Genomic DNA, 19,583 nt, shown 5'->3' on the forward strand with positions numbered 1-19,583 from the left:
ATGTAACCACACAGGCATCTGAAATTGATAATTCAAATTATTTGAAAAAAATCATTAATTTTTTGATTGAGAATCGCACACCAGTGCCCACGGTTGTGAGTCTGCCGCCGCCACTTTCACCGCGCAATGGATAAACCAGCAGACGATAAGTTATCATTCAATTTATCCTGTAAACACAGAGCAAATTCTTCGACTGAAGTGCGCGTGGCGACCAATAAGAAAAATAGATGGATATTTTTAAATTGGAAGGATTTAGCGTCATCTACGACATCGTTACAATTTGGGAACTGCGAAATCATAGACCACTCAGATGGCTAACATGCTATTTGACGCTCTGATTGATACGCTACAGTTACAAATTACGCATGTACGTTGGACGAAGTCGAGGGAAAAAGACACTGATATTCTTGAAAACAATTTTTCTTGATGTATAAAAATAAAAAATAAATAGATAAGCCTTATATTACCTATGTTAGCAAGATAGATAGGGCAAACCAACGGTCTCCATGGCCTCAGATGGTCAGTTCTTGTTGTTGATGAAATGCGCAATTGTACTAACGTAGGATAAGATCGTTGCATTGTGTTTCTATTGCCCATTTAAGCTAATCCCATTATCAAGCAAAAAGCAATCCGCTGTTGAGGACTTGAATTTAGATATTTAACACTACTGGGCAGTCGTACATTACACCATCACCGAAAACACCTATTACTCATAAACTCTTAGGCATATCGAACATTTAATCCATGTTTCCAAGCCCAAAATAAAATGTTCGACTTTTACACCCATAACTGCGCTGTGCACCGCAGTGTTTCAGTGTATCGAACTTGGCCTCTAAATACGGCTCAACAAGACCCGTCACGTCGTGAGGTAATGGCATCGTAATCGCATTGAAGGAAAAATAAGAGGTATATTAGCTAAAATTGGGCAAATCGGTCTTCACACGTTTTCAAGCTGGGTTATGTCAGGCTCCTCGTCATGGCATTTACGTAAAGTTAAGTATTGGCCCTGGTGATATTCGAATAAGTGATGTAGCCAAATAAATTTGCGGTCTACTAAATCCACAGTGTTTTTGTGATAAACTCGTTTTACTTCACGTTTTTATTTTTATCAAGCTGTAGACATCGAAGCTTGCTATTGCTCTGACGCGTACCACAACGTACTCATTCGAAGACACAGGCAGATCCAGTAACATGCTCTGTGTTTCGAAGTATTTTCGGTGCAGTTGCCGAATTATAGTATTTCCCGAACAGAAACAATAGCCTATTTTTGTCTTTTGCATGCTATCCACTCACGCACGGTTTAGCAACGGCTACAATTTGAATTCTATGGATTCTCTCCTTTAGCCGATATTCGCTGTTAAAACTATTGTAATCGAATTCGCTCGAGTAAACGACTTCTAAGTCTGATAGAATACAAATATTATATACACAACGTTGCTTAAAGAAAAATAAAGAGATACAGTGAACCCGAAGATGCACCTGCTAATGCCTTATTATTATTATTATTATTATTATAGATTCCTAGCTATTATAAAAGCCTTTAATATACATCAATGATTTATTCAGCATTATCTTATGTTATCCTTTTGTTAGTCTATACCGAACTTCTGCTTAGCTAGGCAGGATTTGTATATACAATTCACTGAAACGCAAGGATCGCTCTCGTTTCCATTGTGTGGTATCAATATTCGACGTGGAAAGGCAGGCAACCCTGTAACCCTTTTTCCTACGCTTAGAAACAAAACACAGGAGTGTATTATGCACTACTTATGGATTAGAGTACGTTGTTCTTTTTGTACGATATTCAACTGCGCTTGCATTCAGGAAAAGCGACGATTTGTTTGAATGTCGTCTGCTCGGCTGAGTCTCTTTCCCTCATCGTCGTACCACGTCAGCCGGTGCGGAACGAGAGAGCAAGGTGTGAGAAGCCCGCATGGATGAATGAATTATTACGAGTGCGCTCTGTTGTGATCTTCGCGCCGATTGGCCAGACCGCTTACTGTTGGCCGCACGTACTTCATTCTTGTTAGCTGGCAAAGCTGGTACCAATTGAGCCGTCTGTTGGTTTGTTTTGGTCCTACAGCTGCTGCCCTTGTTGATGCTGTGGTCACTGTGAGCTGGTTGAGTGTAAGGTGTTCCACGACGCTGTGGCTGAAAGCAGTGCGAGCAGCTAGCCAGCCAGTCGACCGTGCCTGTGAATGCTAAGAGAACGAGCTGGTAGTAGCAGTCGATCGCGCTGCTCTGCGGCCGCTAGCGGAGCCCCAGCGGGAGTCACAACCACAGCAGAAGGGCCTACTACCGCTGTTGTTGGTGTTGGTGTTTGTCGTACTGCTGCTGCTGCTGCCGCTGCTGCTGCTGCTGCTGCGGTGAGTGTTGTGCAGGCAGGCGGTCTGCAGATCGATCCTGTAGGGTATAGTTGTAGTAAGGACAGCAGCAGAAGTACTAGTGAGTTCGTCGCTTTCGCTGGCGCGAGAGTTTGTTCGTTCGGTCTGTGGCTCCAATGTCGCCGCTCATTCCTTGTTTCGTTGTCGTTCTCTGCCACCGCCGCTGCGGAGTCTCCAATCTGTGAGTGCGGAGTGAGTGTGAGTCAGTAGTTAGCATTCTGCCATAGTTGTCGTTGTCGTTGTTGCACGACACAGTCCCCCCCCCGTCTCTGTGTCTGAGTCGTTCTCTGGTCGGCGCTCGTTTCGCTGCGTGCGACAACAGCATCAACAGTAGCAGCAATAGCCACACTGATGGTGGTGAGGTGTTTGGTATCCTAAAGGTGCTCGATCGCTGCGCTCCGTCACTCAGTCAATGAGCGATTGTGCGTAACTGTGCAGTCGACAGCAGTTGCAACAATTTGCTGGCAAAGTCGATAACAACAACCTTAACATCTCGACAGTGCTCATAGCTACGGTTCGTGGACTCGGGAGGTCCCTTTTCGCTCAATGCAGCTCACCCGGTGTACAAAAAGGGCAAGTAAGAAAGGAAACAAAGTTAACATATTGGCACAGTGGTAATCGTACGTGAAGAAGATTGCTGGCTCGGCAGTGCTGCTGCTGCTGCTGCCCGCCACTGACAATCAAGGTAGGAGTGATAATGCTAAACAAAAAAAAGCGGATAATCGGGCATGTGTGGGTGTTTGATTGTGTATTGAATGAAGTGTTAGATGTCTGCTAAATTAAATTGCATAATGGGGCGCCAACCGTTAGCGTCGATTCTAGCCATGGCACCATCGATAGTTCAATAAATAGAGAGAGACCTTTCAGTGGACAACGAATTAACAGGAAAATTGTTCGGTTAGCAATAAAAATTGGGTTGTTTGTGGGGGCTGGTTTGCAGAGCGTTGAGTGTCATCCAATAGGATTCGAACCTGAAGCTGTTATGAGGATAGTGCCGTACATTAGGACAATATGAAGCGAATCGCTTCATCTACAAATCGCACAGATGCTGAGAGCCCTTATTGGTGACAATCTATTATACACGTTAATGCAGTGGAGGGAATCAACGAGTGTTTGATTCTAATTGAAAGAAAGATAAGAGTCGACATCATAGGAGGCAATATGAAGCGATGAAACATGATTTTTAGGTGTACTGTGTTCCATCTTCGTCGATCTTCGATTGATTAGTATAATGTAGGTGTATTCTCTACATACATCACCCACGTTTTGTTACAGGCATGATCTGACCTCCGGAGGCTGCGCTCCGGAGACGCGCAAGGCGCCAAACTGGATCCGAACTCCGTAAAGATCAATATGGTTTCCCCAGATGTGGGTAAGTGCACCAAATCTCTAGCCTACTTATATGGTGGACACTGGAATTCAGGTTCTTGTATACGTAAAAAGCGTAAGGTTTCTGGGAGTGGCGTTGGAGGTACTAAGAACGAGAGGCAACAACATGTGATGTACTAATCAGATTTTTACCTTGACTAGTTGCCAGTATCAGATTCTGCACTGGCCTACCCCTTTGTTACGCCTATTATTTGATTTACCAGCGAAACTGTGCGCATAAATATCTTTCAAGTAGGCGAATTTTAAAATACAAACATAAGTAAACAGCTGCGTTGCTTCTATAGTGCATCTGTGTTGATTCACAAACAGATAGTAAACTTGAAATTACAAGGTCTTAACGGATGGATGTTCTATCATACGATGGACAATATCATACGGGACAGGTAGCCGTTATCGAATTCCGGTTTTTATTTGTTTATCATACTGTAGGATATTTAACTTTTAGTTTAGCCGAAAACATCAGTGAGTAAATCTTTTAGACGTTGACGTCAATGTAGATGGCAGATGACGATTACTATAATTTGTCGGCGTTATATTGTTATCCTCGCAACGTCAACTTCGGTTGTCTCCAAGGTGTAGCCACCGATGGAGAAACGCAACAATGACTGAATGCTCCAGTGACATTAAGGTCAAGTGCAATGCGTGTTCGTGAAGGCGACGGCAGAGGTGACAGGGATGAGATAAAGCTCAGCTTCTTGTTGTTGCCTTTGTCCTACTGCCTGTTTGCTCTTTGTGCTTTTTCCACCTGCTTACGTTGCCGCTAACAATAGTAATTCCTCTTATTCTCTTAGCTTTGCCACACTTTAGGCTGTTTCCTTATGTCTATCCTCTTATTCCCCGTAGGCGGAAGCCGTGAGCACTCATTTAGAGGTGAGACCGCTTTGCCCATTATGTCACAATATGAGATGCCAAAATTGATGCTTCCACTTTTAGATCCGCTACAACCCTTAAGCGTCGCTCTAGGCTAGCAATCCTTTTCAGCATGAAATGCAGTACTTCCGTTCACATTCGTTGGTTTTGAACCTAGGCCGTCACTTGAGTTTTGAATACATAATACAGATATGTTACCATTACGTAATTACTATGGCTGCTAAATATGCGCGTCGAGCTTAACGTTCGGTACGGCCGTCAAACCTTGCTTTCAATGGGGGCAGACGATTCCAGCATGTAACGAGGTTTGATACTCCATTACTGTTACTGGAATGTTATATATAATAATTTTGGTCATAAATGTACTGTTATTTGTGTACGGAGCCAATAACCCACTGCTTTTACTTAATTACTAAATCATCAATGCTAATGAGTTCCGTTTGTCTATTGCATTCTTAGTGGATCATGAAGGACAGGTGCAAAAACCTCCCGAGAGACTGTAACAATACTATAGATGATATGTTTGCTGCCCAGTCAATAATTAATCAAATAGAAATGGGCTGTATCTAATCTCGTTTTACCTTTGCTTACATAGTTACTATTATGAATACTATCATTTTCATTAGATCAACATATCTTGGGCCATATATAATAACTGCAATATTAATAAAAAATTGCAATCATGGTTTGATTAACACTTGTCGTCCCATCGCCGTCCACATGGATAAACTGGCTCCCAATTTATAGTAGCGGCTGATGCTACTGTTTCTTGTTAAGCGAGTGATCTCGTTAGTAGATCTGTAAGGTACGAACCTATAATCTGCACCGTATGCTACGAATAGATGGTACGTGCGTGCTCATATACGTTTGTGTCACTACCTATCGAGTTTGCCTATTCCACCGTTCCCATGTACAGTACAGTGGCGGGTGTGTAATTGAATTCTGACGGGAATTCGTCAGAAGTGGATGTCTCTAAGAACCACTTTTGGCATTGAACAACTGTGTGTGTTCATTATTAATTATATGCTTAATACAACCGAAGAGTAGCAGGTCTATCCTTCTGCATGTCAGTTGTGATTTCTACATACTAAGTTGGTATGTACGAAACTGACTATTTCCATCTGACGCCCTGCCTGTCAATCTGAGCTCGCATATTTATTTTTTTTTTGCATGTACGTGCTCCGGCGTGTTAACTTTTTGTTTATGCTGCACGCAAAAGAGTTCGCCAATGGACAACTACAAGACGTTGCACAAACGATTTCTCATGGATTTCCATCGCTGGTCCAATCTCTCTTTCTCTGTTTTTACCTTTGTCAGTTTTGCCCTTTCTATCCCTCCTTCACTCTGTGTCGGTAGTTGAATAGCCTTTGTCTCTGTACCAGCCCCAGCTCAGACTCAAGCGACTCGTTGCCGACTGCTCATCAACAATTGTTGTTCCATAGACGCGCCGATGCCACTGACAACAATGGGGACCTCTCCAGACCTACCAGAGAGTCGTTCTATCATAGTTATGATAGAACGACTCTCTGGTGTTGGTATCGCGCTGCTACAACGCTGAAGACGGCAACGCCGACACCAATCGTGCTTATAGTGTAGTGATGTTGTCATTGACTGGTTACTACGACTTGCTGACTTGTGAGGGTTTTGTGCCAATGCCAAGCGGTAACTTGATTGCTGCTGTGGCCGTTGTTAACGCGACAGTCGATGTCATTGGCGCATGGTTTCTGTTGCGGCGGCCGCAGCCGTCGGCGGCGGTATGGCCGGCGCCGATCCGGCAGTGCGAGCGGCGACGGAGTTCATCGTACCCTCAAGGCCACGCTCGCGGCTAGGGCAAATATAGAATGGCGGCAGCAACGAATAGCCCGCTGCAGCCGCCGCGGCGTTCGCGCACGACCGACGAACAAGCAGGCCGACAGACGGGTGCACAGACAAGCCGACCAGATCATTGTGCCAGTCTGATTATCAGCCTGTCGGCGGCAGGCTCGCCGGCTCGCCGTCGAAGAAAGTTGTTAGTACTGAGGAACAACAAGTGCTTATTGTATCATATAGCTAGGTTAAGAAGGTTGCCCTCTTTCCAGCCTTCATCGGTTTGCTCTTAACAGACTGACACGACTACTAACTTACGTGCGCTCCACAATCGTTATTTATTTCTGCTGCTCCTGCCACCGGGGCTTTTCAGAGTATGCAATGTCGCACATTATCAACTCGCCGACGGGCGGGCTGGAGAACCCTTCTAAGCCGCCTCAGAAGGGGCTTCTGTTCTGCTGTCATTGTCGCTGCTGTGGGGGCTCCTCAACCCATTCTGGCTTTTTCTCTTACGAAATGACCCGCCACTCAGTGGGCCCAACTCCTTCAAATACATGATTGGTGTCATAGCTACTTATGCTTTTTTGCTGCTACAACTACTGCTACTAGTGTGGTCCATAGAGTGTTGAAAGTTTAATATCAGTCTGCAGCGCGCAGCGATCCGCAGAGCCAGCCAATAGCGAACGGCCCGTGGCAAAGGGACGGCGGCAATGGCCATTTGCGATGACGGCTGCGGCGTCAGCTGAAACGGCGTCAACATAGAGCAGAGCGACCCACTGGGACCAGCGTAGTTGTAGCGTTCGTCTGGTTATGATGTGATTACCTTTTCGCATAGCTTGTCGTCAGCTGCCCACTGTAATATGCTTGTTGTCGTATATCTATTCGGCAGCAGCGAGACCCTAGCACAATGCGCAGTGTGAAGAAAGCGAGCTTTGAATAGGGTGGACGCAAAATAAAGGAACAGCTTTAAGTGAATGCGCGTGCTTGTTTTTGATGTTCAGTCTCTGGGGCCACCGGCTTGTGCTGTAAAAAAAATAGGTGCTGCTGACCGATAATTAATAATTATATATCGTGTGCTACCGATAATTTCATTTACAAGAACAATAAAATGTTTTTTACTCGCTACTGTATCGTTGCAATGTGGCAGGCCCGTCGAGCGATTTAGTATGGTTTTTTATTCTGCTGTTTCTGTCTGACTATTGTCACCATCTGCTGGGTGCGACCTGGGTTACACTAGTGGGCCAAGTAAGGCTTCGACCGCTGATACTGAACAGCTTTTACAAATTCTGCCATTCTAAGGATTAGCGCTCCCGTTCGGTGAACGCTTTGTCCAGGTCTAGTACACAATAAGCACAGCACACACACCAACACAAAGAAGAGGTTGAGGTTCGTGTAATACTGCACTCTAGACATTGTGTATAGTCCCTAGGGCATGGGCATGGTGCAGCAGATACGACAGTAGAACGGCGAACCTAAAGCATTGGCAGCATTCGCGGCAATGGTCCTACTTGTTTCAGAGCCTTTGGTATCCTACGATTGCCTCTCGCAAGTCTCTGCGTGCCTGCGTAACTGGCTAGAGGCTATCGATTGGTGGGCCACCGCGATACAGCCTATCTAACTACGTGCTAATGCCCTATGTCCTCTTTGCTGCTGTTCTCTACAACAGGGCTATGGGCTCAGGCTTCTGCCGGACCGCTCTGGTGGTCGGCCTTGAACCGCTGACCTCGATGCGTATGAGGTCAGAAACCCTAGCGAGCCGGGTTTCTCAGGCTGCAAAGTAGTACACGGACACACACTAGCATACTCACACACGCTCGCAGGGTGGCTTTGCCCTTTGTCACTCCCTGAGCACCTTTGGACGGAGCATTGAGACGTGGGTCCAGTTGTTTATTCGCTGTTTAAGAGTTAGCAGTCGGGAAAAACAAGGGAGGGCCCTTTTTTTGCTCAATTTACATTGGCGACGAGGCCGTTTAAAAAATCTGTTAACTTGTGATACGAAAATGAATGGTGAAGGAAAAGGAGATAATGAAAACTGAATAGAACGACACGATCAAAATTAAATAGTGGTTTTAAAGTTTCACTAGGAATTATCTAAGAATTAGTCAAATCGTATCGTGTTTAGTTACACTCGTACGTGGAACACGCGCTAAAAACCTATCCGTAACTAGAAATGCATCGCGGTATATAGAAACTTATCGAGTAGAATACGATTACTTCAACAATAACTTTGCACAGGCCTTTCAACTCTGCATTGATTATGATTGTTAGTAAGATATTTGAAAGTTGTCACAGTACCTGCCGTGTCGATGGAGTTTTATTCAAGCATATCAGAACAGCCTTTATTACAGGACGCGTGTTCCACACGCTTAGATTATCCGCGGGATAATAATGCAATTTAGTATGACCTTAACGAAAAATGAGATCACTCCTGTAAAATGTCATGACGCAATCATCAAATGGAGCTCGTAGTTTCTCGACAAGACACTGATCCTAAGCAAATTATACTTTACCCGATTAAACACGATGTTCTACAATAATTACTTGTAGTCATAGTACGATTCGAGCCTGAACATTTAGAGTTGTTATGCCTTTACGCCATATCTACTGCATTTTAACAATTATATTATTTCAATACCTGGCTAGACTATTTTCAAACAATGTAGCACTCCTTAATCATGGTAACATATCTATTGATTGATTTCTCAGCCAAAAATCTCTTTTAGGACTATCGCAGCGAAGAAAAGTTCTGTCTTTTTAATCGGATCGTTCCGAGGTCACAGTATATCTCGCCCTTTGGGCTGTTGCTATTACGGCGTGGGTCAACACCCCAGCCCAATCTGAGCAGCCAGTACACGCACATCTCATGCAGCTTGTAACTTGCCGGTCGGTTCCCAAGAGAAAAAACGAGCAGAGATCATCATCCACATTCGCACATTTGTTACATGACAGTGTATGCGTACACTCGATCGACTCACTTTTGTTCGCTAGACTGACCCATAAACCCAGTGCTCTGCAGAGAATCGCGTCAGTCCCCCTGATATGACACGCCACAAAAATGTAGTCAGTTACTGAAGAGCGAACGAACCGTCGATCGAAGCACAGTAATTTTTCCGTCCATGCTTACTTCTGGCTTGAAAACAACAACAGGTTATTTCAAATTATGCTGTCTGTTGTCAGTCAGCATACTTTGAAAACGGCGGCAGCAACGTTAACAACAGAAGTAGCAGCAGCAGAAATTGGTTGACTGTGTCCGGGGTAAATTTCCTCCCATCGAATCATTTTTGTATTTGTGTTATGCGCTTAGATCAGAACCGCTGCTTGGTATATGGACGTCTCAACTAATATCTGGTCGTGCCACTCTGCTTTGGGCACGTGTGCATGCTGGTCTGCGTAAAAGTTTGCGCGCACAAACATAGAGACCCAGAAATTAGGCAGAAGAATCTACAGATAGTGTATATATATAGGGAGTTCTCCGAGGCTTCGGTGCCGAAGCGAAAGGAGAATTTACACAAGAAGTGAGATACGATGAGGGAAGCTGGAGGGAGGGAAGAGGGGGAAGTTGGCCAATGAGGAAGGAGAGCAAGAGGATGAGGCCAACTACGATAGTGGCAGAATTTAGAAGGATTTTGTTTCAAAAATGCCGAGACATGCCGCACAGATAAAATAGCAGGCGACTGACCGAGAAAGCCGGGCCGGTTCGTTAGCAGTTTTCTCTATTCAGATAGTAGAGACAGTCTGAGAGAAGTTGGTAAGCTACGAGGATATCGCTAGCCAGTGCCAGACATCGGCGGAGCTCGGATGGACAATTTGATTGTTCAGCGCGCAAAAAATAAAGTCGGTAATCGATCAGCTCAGGTTGCGCTTGTTCGACTTAAGTCCATATGTTCTCGCTATCTGAGAGGAGCACGGATTGCCGTTGTAGATGCGTCTTGGCTACGCTAAGCTTCGTAATCATTTCCATTTAACGTTCTGGTGTCCGCAATATATTGCTGCCATGCGTGCTGATATTGCTGTTGACGTTAGCATTTGGCCGGCCGTGCATGCTGCGCTCACAGTCTGATGCCGCATCGGCAGTAGCATCCACGTAACGTTGAAACGCTGCGCTGAAGGCGACGACGTCAGCGACGGCAGCAACAACGACCGGAGGAATGGTGAAGAAGAGCTTGGCATGCGAATGCGTCGCACACAGGTTGGATGCGCGGAGCTTCGGTGCAGCCCCCGCAACCCCAGAAAAAACCAGCTGAAGGGAACGAAACAGCAATGTCGGCTAGAAAAAAGCAGTAGCAGCGTGGCAGTAAAAGGAGAGGATTGGGGAAGCAGCAGCAGAAAGAAATCAAGAGAACACCAGAAAAGTGTCTGACGATCATTTGTCGAGAAGCTGCCTATGGTAAACCGCCAGTAATGAAATACATAATACTCGACAAGGACATGGCTTTCGGATCTGATAGTAGCAGCACTAGTTCTAGTACAATCGACAACCAGCGGTGGTAGCGTTAGAGTGCTACTTATGAAGGTAGGTGCCGAAATTTGGAGTCGACAGAAGCGATGTCGAACGAAGAGAGGCAGATTTAACGGCAACGTCATAACAGAACATCTCCAACAATAGCATTCGGCCAGCAAACAAGACATTCAGACCTTCTGATCTTCTGTATCAAAAGTTCGACATGTAAGACTGATTAACAGAGTCGCTGTGTAGCCCTCTTCTATGGTGTTGATTCCAAAAAAAACTCCTGCTATGATGGGGAAGGTAAACGAGGAGGTACATAGAATCAGCAAGTCGATGGTGATCCAGTGGTATGTTCTGCAAGAGGCCTCCGGTCTGGTTGTTTTGCTGCTCCACGGCTTTTGGTTTTTTTTTTCTAACGCGCAGTCGTACGACGCAATGAAAAGCAATTGGATGCCGGACTCGTTTTCGATGTCGTTGGGGGCTTCATCGTCATCGTTGTTAGCGCCAGGGCTGGCTGATTCGTTGACTGATTGAGTGGAGGACTGCTGAAGAAAATGCGGACGCCAGATCGGAAGCCATGCAAACAACTACAAGCACGTCGGCAGCAGTAGTAGGGCCGGCAGAAGTCGGGATGGCGCCAACTATTATAACATCATCAGCTTTCTTTACACGTTCTATGTAAACCGGTTAAGTAGCGGTTGAAATCATTTGTTGCGATCCTGATGCCAACGTAGTGTTGTCAACTTGCAATGTAATAAAACGTGGAAGTGGCAGATAATAATCTTAGAAGTTCGACTCCATTCACGGTCTGAGTTTGTGGAGATTCTGCTTTTGTCATGTGCTGTATTAACACCCGCGCACTGTTCCCGTTCCTATAGTACAATAGAGTAAACGTATGCTGCTTCAACAGCAATGGAAGTAGCAGGTAAGCTAGCAGGTGGATCAGATGAATCGATTCTATATATTTATATATGCATATACATAGATACGGGTGTATAAGTACAGAAACACATACATAAGCCGAAACACACACAAACAGACAGACAAAACAACGGTAGAGAGACAGGCCTAGAGAAGGGGCATGCACGAAAAGGAGAAAGCACAAGGCCAGTCAGTTTTACGGACTGCCGGCGGATGACGGGCGGGTGGCCGGCCACCAGTGGCCTGGCGTAATTGATCCGTCGAGAACGCTGCAGCTGTAGCAACAGCGGGTAGACAGATGAACGGACGGACGGATGAACGAACAAATGAGGAGTCTAGATGAATAAAGGAAGGACAAGGGTGGACACGCACAGAACGGATCGTCTAGGTCCCTCATTGAGAGAGGAGAACCGGCGCCCGACTGTGGCAAGCGCCAGCCCTCCGTCGTCGGTTACAACAGCGTAAGCAGGAGCAGGAGCAACAGCAGCAGCGGCAGCTACTATTGCTGCCGTTGCGACAACAACATGTGGCGGTCTGGCGAACGAGCAAGCGGCCAGAGGCTACGGCATTGTCGGTTGGTCGGTCGCTTGATTAATCGGTCTGTCGGTGCGGGATGATGTTTACGCCGACGACACGGCGCGAAGCACTCGCATGCGCACATATACATAGACCGTCGCATAAACAGAGCCAGCAGCAAGCGCGGGCCACGGCCGATATCCAGCCACCGAAATAGCAGCCGTCGGAGCAGCACCAAGCGCGGCGTCCGCCACCGCCATCATCATCACTATTAAGAACACAGTGGTATCAGCACCAGCCAGCGTTGCCAGGGATCCGGGAGCTCCCGGTAGCTACAGCAACAGCAACAGCAAAACCCGACCGCGGCCAAAAAGAGCACGACGCCAGACGCAGCGGACGCGGCAGCCGCTGCAGTTATAGACGACAGCAAAGCAGCGAGAAAACGACGCAGTCAACCTCGGCACCAGCGCTCAGCGCAGACGTCACGACGGGTAAGAACGGCTACGAACAAACAGCAGAAGCAAGAACGATATCCGGCGTAAGGTCCAATCAACGCAAGCGAAACTGTGCAAAAAACGACAACTGTAAAAATAGAGAAGCACAAACTTTGTCGAAAGATCGTCGTTGTCGAGAAGAACGAGGACGAAAATCGAAGGAAAGTTTAGGCGGCCGGCGTCAAATAGGAGATCCTGCTTTTCACTACTTCATCATACAGCTGTATGAAGACACAGATGCCACGAACGGGCCCTAAATAGGCAATCACGGTTACGTGCGTGTACGCTAGTTGCGTAGACACGTCGCCAACGTCGCTGCTGTACTCTAATAGATCTTAGGAAGTGGAACAGTGCAAATCCCGAAGTGGTATGAATCAGTTGTCACCTAGCATTTCCGTGTGCAAAGAAGCAGCCTGTCCAGTAAATTTCTTAATAAACAAAAAGTAAAAATTGTTGCTAAAGAGAGATGCGTTTTTAGTGAATTTGAACCTAACCAGGCATTGCGTGACATCCATGGAGTGTAACACGTCGAGGAAATTTCGCTTGTTTCGAACGAAGTGCATTTTCTCCTCTCGGTAAAATGTCCATCGTTATAGTTGTGCCTTAAAGAGGTCGTATCATACAGATTCCACGTACTCACGGAGTTCATTTGCCAACTTGCAAAGGTAATTGCTGCCCACAGACAACGATCTATATAAAGTATATAAACACAGAACAACGGTGTCATGTGACGGATGTATATATATGTATATATAGCTGAGCGATGACAATAAAAAAGCAGATCGCGTGTATAGTATATTGAAGTGGCACACGCAACACGAGAGATAGATCTTCTCATACATCTATAAACAGTGTACGAGCGGTCGACTGGCCGAGTTCGGGCACGATGCTCAGCATCGGCTGTTTTTATGATTAACGCTGCGGCCGACGACGCTGCAGCCGCCAAAAGCGTGGCCTTGAGGAACTGAGGGAAGGCGAACTGACGCTGAACTAGAGACAGCAACACAGACGCACCTAGCGAGTGACTGATTTGCGACGCCGGTCGGGTGGCTGGGTGACTGCGAAGGGTGGCAGTGAGTGACTGAAGTCCCGGTCGAATTAAACGGCCTTGTCAACGTAGAACAACCGTCAATATCAAGAAGGTCTGACAAAGTAACGTAAAGCAAAACAATGCCAAATACGTTATCGTTATTTTGGGCTTCGGCTTGATGGGTCGGTCCTTGTTTGTAGTCAGTGTGCCCGAACTTGTGTCCGGGTAGGTGCATTTCGCTCAGTTAGTTGGATATAAATAGAATCCAAATCAAAGTCTAAGTGTTCAAAAGCTTCATCGTAAAAAGTGTAATATTTGCCCGCCGTAAAAATATCGGATTTCGAAAAACCTTCCACTCACGATATATGTCATACCAATCGGAATCTAATCGTATCGACAAGATCACCGCCATTCGTTCGTAAGGGTTGCTGTTAAATATATGGCGATGCAACAACAACACGAAATTAGAAAGGTCGATACTGCCCCAATCGCTTCCAGCATAGCATCGCTACCATCGCCAACACCAACAACAGAAAAGAGCCGTCACTATCACCGCTTTTAGTTGATCAATCAGCAACAACCCGCAGCTAGTTTTACCGGCGCTGTTTATTGCGGCTATCGCTAACGCTATCGCGACAACAGTAGCGACCGCATCGCTGTTGGTGCCAGTTGTTGCATTGGCTGTTGAAGTGTCCGCAGTAGTAGTTGTTCACAGTCGTGGTAGCATCAGTTGACGCGGCCGTTGTAGCAAAGCGGCGACGGCGACGGCGACGGCGGCGGCGGCGGCGGCGGCGGCGACGACGACGACGCTTGGTCAATCGGTCGGTCGGAGCGCGCCGCGAGGCCGAAAGGAGGTCATTCGCCCCGCTCTCGCTAGCTGACCCACTAACACACAACGGCGGCAACAGCAGAAGCAGCAGCCACAGTCAGCAGGCACTGCCGTCAACGTCGACCACCACTAATGCTGCTGCTGCTGCTGCTGCTGCAAGCAACATCGTCATTACACTACGAAAGAGATGTGTACAGCAGCACGCCGTGGTAGCAGCATCAGCAGCATTTGCAATAGTATCATCGAAACAGCCGCAGCAATAGACTCAGGCTTAAGCCGGCTGCAATATGTGCCCACACAATTGGCAACAATGAATGAATGACTTGATAAGGAGTGGTTGTGTGAGCCACAGGATACAACAGCAGGAACGTCCGCACCAGGAACACAATCAAAAAACCGAAGGGTCGGACAGCCAGCCAGCCAAGTAATCAACAGCTACGGTGGCCGTGTTACCTGCATCTCCACCTACCTCAACGAATACATACCCACCGAGCGGTGGATAGCTGAACCGACTGCTGCTGCGAACTGCAAGGATCGACCGCCACTGCGACCAACGATAACGTCAAGCCGTAGGAACCAGCCAGGTTAAATTGGTCCTGACATAAATTACTACGATTCTCACCAAGATTGACAGTAGTCGAACGTACGGCCCGTGTTTGTTCACTCGTTCGTCACTAGCCGCTAAGACGACAGCAGTCAGCCGCCGCGATTGTACCGCGTACGTGCCGAACGACTCTTCCCGTGACTGGAACATCGGCTTGTTCGGTGGCTATCACAAGTGTCATTGGTGTCGTTATGGTGCAGGCTGACAAAATGGGACGACACCAGACCAACTGGCAAGAAACCGAACTCGCTAAACAACCCAGTGACCTGCCTGGCCACTAGCTCAGTTCAAGAATATGTGGGGGTGTTTAGAAACGTCTACTTGAGTTGACCCGTTGTTGTTTTTATTGCTGTTGTTTGCATGTATAGTGCGTGCATGAGAGTGGATATTTATTATCAACTGATGCGAAAAGGGAAGTGATTCGTATCTTCTAGTGCTACAATCCGTCCCTCGAAGTGCTCAAATACACACAAGTCAGAGTGAGCCTGTTCCTGTATGACGGCAGCTGTTGCTTTTTTTCACCCCCGCGCCACGCTCCCCCATCTGTGTTTTATCAGTGATAATTTTCACAGCTGTGACGCGAGCTGAACGGGTTACCCGTCCGGCTTTCTATACGGGGTATTTCTATTCCAGTAAAGCGTTTGTACACATGGTCAGGATTACTAAATTGAAACCGTGCAGCTATTTTGAGTGATTCTAGCTCTACTTATTTGTTCATGCTGTCGTGTCAACTGGTTAGGATATGGTGGAGGTAAAGGTGTACTTGTAATATATATATGTCATGCTATTCCGAAGAATAAACTCATTAAGAAATCCCCGTTCGTCTCGTAGGTACCTAATTGTGCAAATAATTATCACATCTCCTACAAACACCAACCGCTTCAATTCTATCCACAAATGAACGTCGGCTACAAACAACTGACATTGTGAAAAGTGACCTTTTTCTACCTATCAAGGCCGCGTCTACGATAGATGGGATTGGTAGTGATAAAAACGGGTGCTTTCTCTCTATAGCCTTGGCTTACCATGTCCAGGGATCAGCTGTTTCCGCCGCTTACAAAACGAGCACTCACCAATTAGTCCCACGGTTCGCGTCGATTTTCTAGCAATAAGTTTAACTGCTACCCGTGGTCCTGTTGCTGCGGTAACTGTTGCTGATGGATCGGCCGCGATGGCAAGGACGGATGATTTCTCAAGCATTCCCTACCAGATGATAGGCCCAAGTCTGAGGCTCTTTATTTGTCCTCGCTCCTCGCCATTGGGGTGTTAGCCTCCTGAATGACGACCGAGCATCGATGTTCGCATAAATGGTTCGCACGAAAATCTCATTTAAAATTTCTCACGTATAACTATCATATAACAACAAAAAAAGATCAGGGAAGATCCACAGCGCTACACAGGCGTCGTCAATCGGCGATGTGCCTTTGTTACCGCGCCGGCCAATCCAAGCGGTATTCTCGCAAGGATTGCCGGTCAGGTAGCGTCCACACTGTAGCCAGAGTACGCCAGCCCACTGCTACCGTACCCGCCACTGGAAACATAGCCTCAGGCAGTTATCACAGCTTTGTTGATCTAATAGACTATTGCAATAAAGACAACGGGCATCGGGACACCGGATACAGCCACGAGGTTTTAGTTGCACATCAATAACAGCAGCAACAAGGACAACAACAATAACCAAACTGAACTGGTACGCATATTCCGTAAAGTTCACCGCGAGCTCAACTAAAATCAGCATCCTCGTTAGCAGCAATATCTGCAACAAAAATAAGCAGAGGAATCCTAACATAAGAGTAATAGGAACAATGAGTCGGTTATCACTTCCCATGGAATGATAATTCTGATTAATGTGATGGCATTGTGATGTGATTATATCAATGTGCGTTCTTACCCTCACTGTGATTTCATAGCTCTATATACGTCGTTTCTTCTAAGCCAGGAGACAATAAGGGAAAATCAGAAGACGAACACGAAGGGACGAACATAATACACCAGAAAATAACAGAAAGAATTGCAAGTATAGCAGCCACCGTATGAAGTAAAGATACTCCTTCAGTCACCTCAAACAACTTGACACGATACAATGTATAAAAAGGATCGGCCAAAAGTGCCAGTAACAGCGCTACTGCAGGGAGCCGGAGTCGCAACGATGGGATCCGTCACGGCGTTGGGTCCCGGAGGCGTAATTTGTCCTTTACCCGTCTCGTCACCATCTGCACTAAGTGCTCCCACCTCACCGGAAGCATCGCAAACCAGTTGGACAAGTGGTATTTTTTGTTTTCTTCTACCTTACTCATCCATTCTACGAGCAATGTAAATGTCACTTAGGGACTTCTAGCGCTGAGACTATGCGAGCAGCTAATTTTGTCCAGCACCTTTATTATTTAATTTGGGCCCTATCTATACACAAGCTGAGGCAAAAGTTTCTTGACATTTTGAAAATAAGATCAGATGTAAAATAAAGCGTCTCAAACTGTGAAGATTTTTGATCCATGTTACATAGAACGGATATACCGATGTACGAACGGCGATGTGTCGATGTGTTCCGTGGCTTGAATGAGGAACACGTTAGGATTTGAGATAGAAAGCAAACGGTTATTTTTTTGTTACTTGTAAGAGTTTCATCCATTTTTATAAACGCAATGTTTTGTGGGAGCACTTTATGTATCAAACACTGTGACCAAATTACAAATTATTATGATATCTGTAAGATTTCGAAAGGAAGGGGGGGGGGGTATATATCTCAGTAGACGACGTCTGGCTCAAGTGTTACGTAACAAACTTGTCTTAATATTATAACTTTCAACTTGAGATGGTGCAACACTGAATGCTAACGCACATACACACTAGTTATAATACTTGTTGTTATTTCTTCGTTAGAATGGCTCCTATTATTGTAGATTTTTTGTCGATCAACGCTTCGACAAGCTGACCGCGCAGACGGAATGGGCCTTTAACCTGCGAGCCGATGTAATCATAAAAGCTATAGGCACAGGTAAGCCGAATATGGCTTACTGCTGGTATTATTTGTTCACGGCTACCCTTAATGGCGTACACCAAATTTATTCAAAATGAGATAATCTCAGTAGCACACAGAGACGCTTTGTAATAGCCGAAAATAACTTTAAAAAACGTAATTAATCTTTTTCGTGACGATCCGATGACATGATAACGTTGGACTCTGTTTAGCCCAAATGAAGTATGAAGTATTTAAGGCTATATCGTAATGGGTCGTGCGGCAAAACAAAATGGACGGTAGTAGCGAATACAACCTAGAGACTTAATGATCCCATAAGCATTTGTTTATTTGCAGTAGAATTTTTTATCTGTAAATGCCCTCCCGATTCAAGAAGAGCAATGGGTTCGACTTGTTAAGCATTACTTTGTCCATCTCTATGCGTGCCTCGAACGTTACGTGCATTACTATGATTAAACTGGCGTGAAAACGATTGAATTGAAGTTACCAAGTGACAGAACTTCTGGAATCGGTCAAAGTAAACATCTAGGCTGTAGTCAGAACAACTATAGCCTAGATGCCAGCATGCGTGTCCACGTAAAACTGTAAAATTTACTGATGTTACGATAGCCTTACTTTGTGCAGGTAAATTACACGTGAATAACTTTAAAGAACGAATCTCGACCTCCGCACAAGCTTTGTTTATTTGCTTGATGTCTACAAACGTGAGCGCTTAGAGGTCAATCTGTAGTAGTAGTATTATTTTTCTATTATAGACAAGGAATGAACTTGTTTTAACAGATGTTATAATATTTTGTTACTCGATAGCACGTATTAGGAACGCATCAATTATATAGGCAGACTTGCAAAAGGACTGAAAAGTTTAATCAAAGGAAGGTGACTACTAAAGTAACCCATTGCAAATTGTGAAAATGCTGCTTCGTCTTAGCCAATAAACTAGACCCACTTAAGAATCGTAGATCTCAGACTAAGCATCTACTACATATAACTCTTAAGTGATTAGGTGATGTATGTACACAGAATCGACTTAGTTCACGCATACGCGCATAGGGTTACCTAGTAAAGTAAATGTTACCAAGGCTTCCGTTCAACGAAAATTGTGCTATCGTTGCCTCCCAGTGTAGCAAATTATTGAAGCATCAGCGTACTTAATTACTATAAAGTTTTTACCGAGTTTGATAAATATAGAGTTCTGCTAGACGAAAGGAGCAGTGCAACCCACGTGCTGTTACGTCAAAGCAATATCAGCCCAGTTAGCATCAAGCACTCGGCTGCAAACTGCTGTTTCGCTACCCAGGAAATAACATCCCATTTCC

The 19,583-nt window shown here is 45.7% G+C and overlaps 1 protein-coding gene across 4 annotated transcripts in view; it reads left to right on the forward strand.

Annotated features, from left to right (window-relative positions):
- The first annotated feature begins 1,991 nt into the window (after positions 1 to 1,991).
- Positions 1,992 to 19,583, forward strand: part of LOC111243516 (retinoic acid receptor RXR-alpha-B) — a 29,971-nt gene continuing 12,379 nt past the window's right edge. The window contains exons 1-3 of one of the 4 annotated variants that reach the window (XM_022789213.2): positions 1,992 to 3,069; positions 3,325 to 3,448; positions 3,660 to 3,756. In XM_022789213.2, coding sequence (XP_022644948.1) covers positions 3,738 to 3,756 — 19 coding nt within the window. In that variant the 5' untranslated portion in view covers positions 1,992 to 3,069; positions 3,325 to 3,448; positions 3,660 to 3,737. Of the gene's footprint in view, positions 3,070 to 3,324; positions 3,449 to 3,659; positions 3,757 to 13,524; positions 17,558 to 19,583 lie in introns of those variants that run through there. The other 3 variants (XM_022789210.2, XR_015322454.1, XM_022789208.2) reach the window with 3 other exon arrangements.

Source organism: Varroa destructor, unplaced genomic scaffold (assembly GCF_002443255.2).
Source record: "Varroa destructor unplaced genomic scaffold, Vdes_3.0 BEIS01000001.1, whole genome shotgun sequence".
NCBI lineage: Eukaryota > Metazoa > Arthropoda > Arachnida > Mesostigmata > Varroidae > Varroa > Varroa destructor.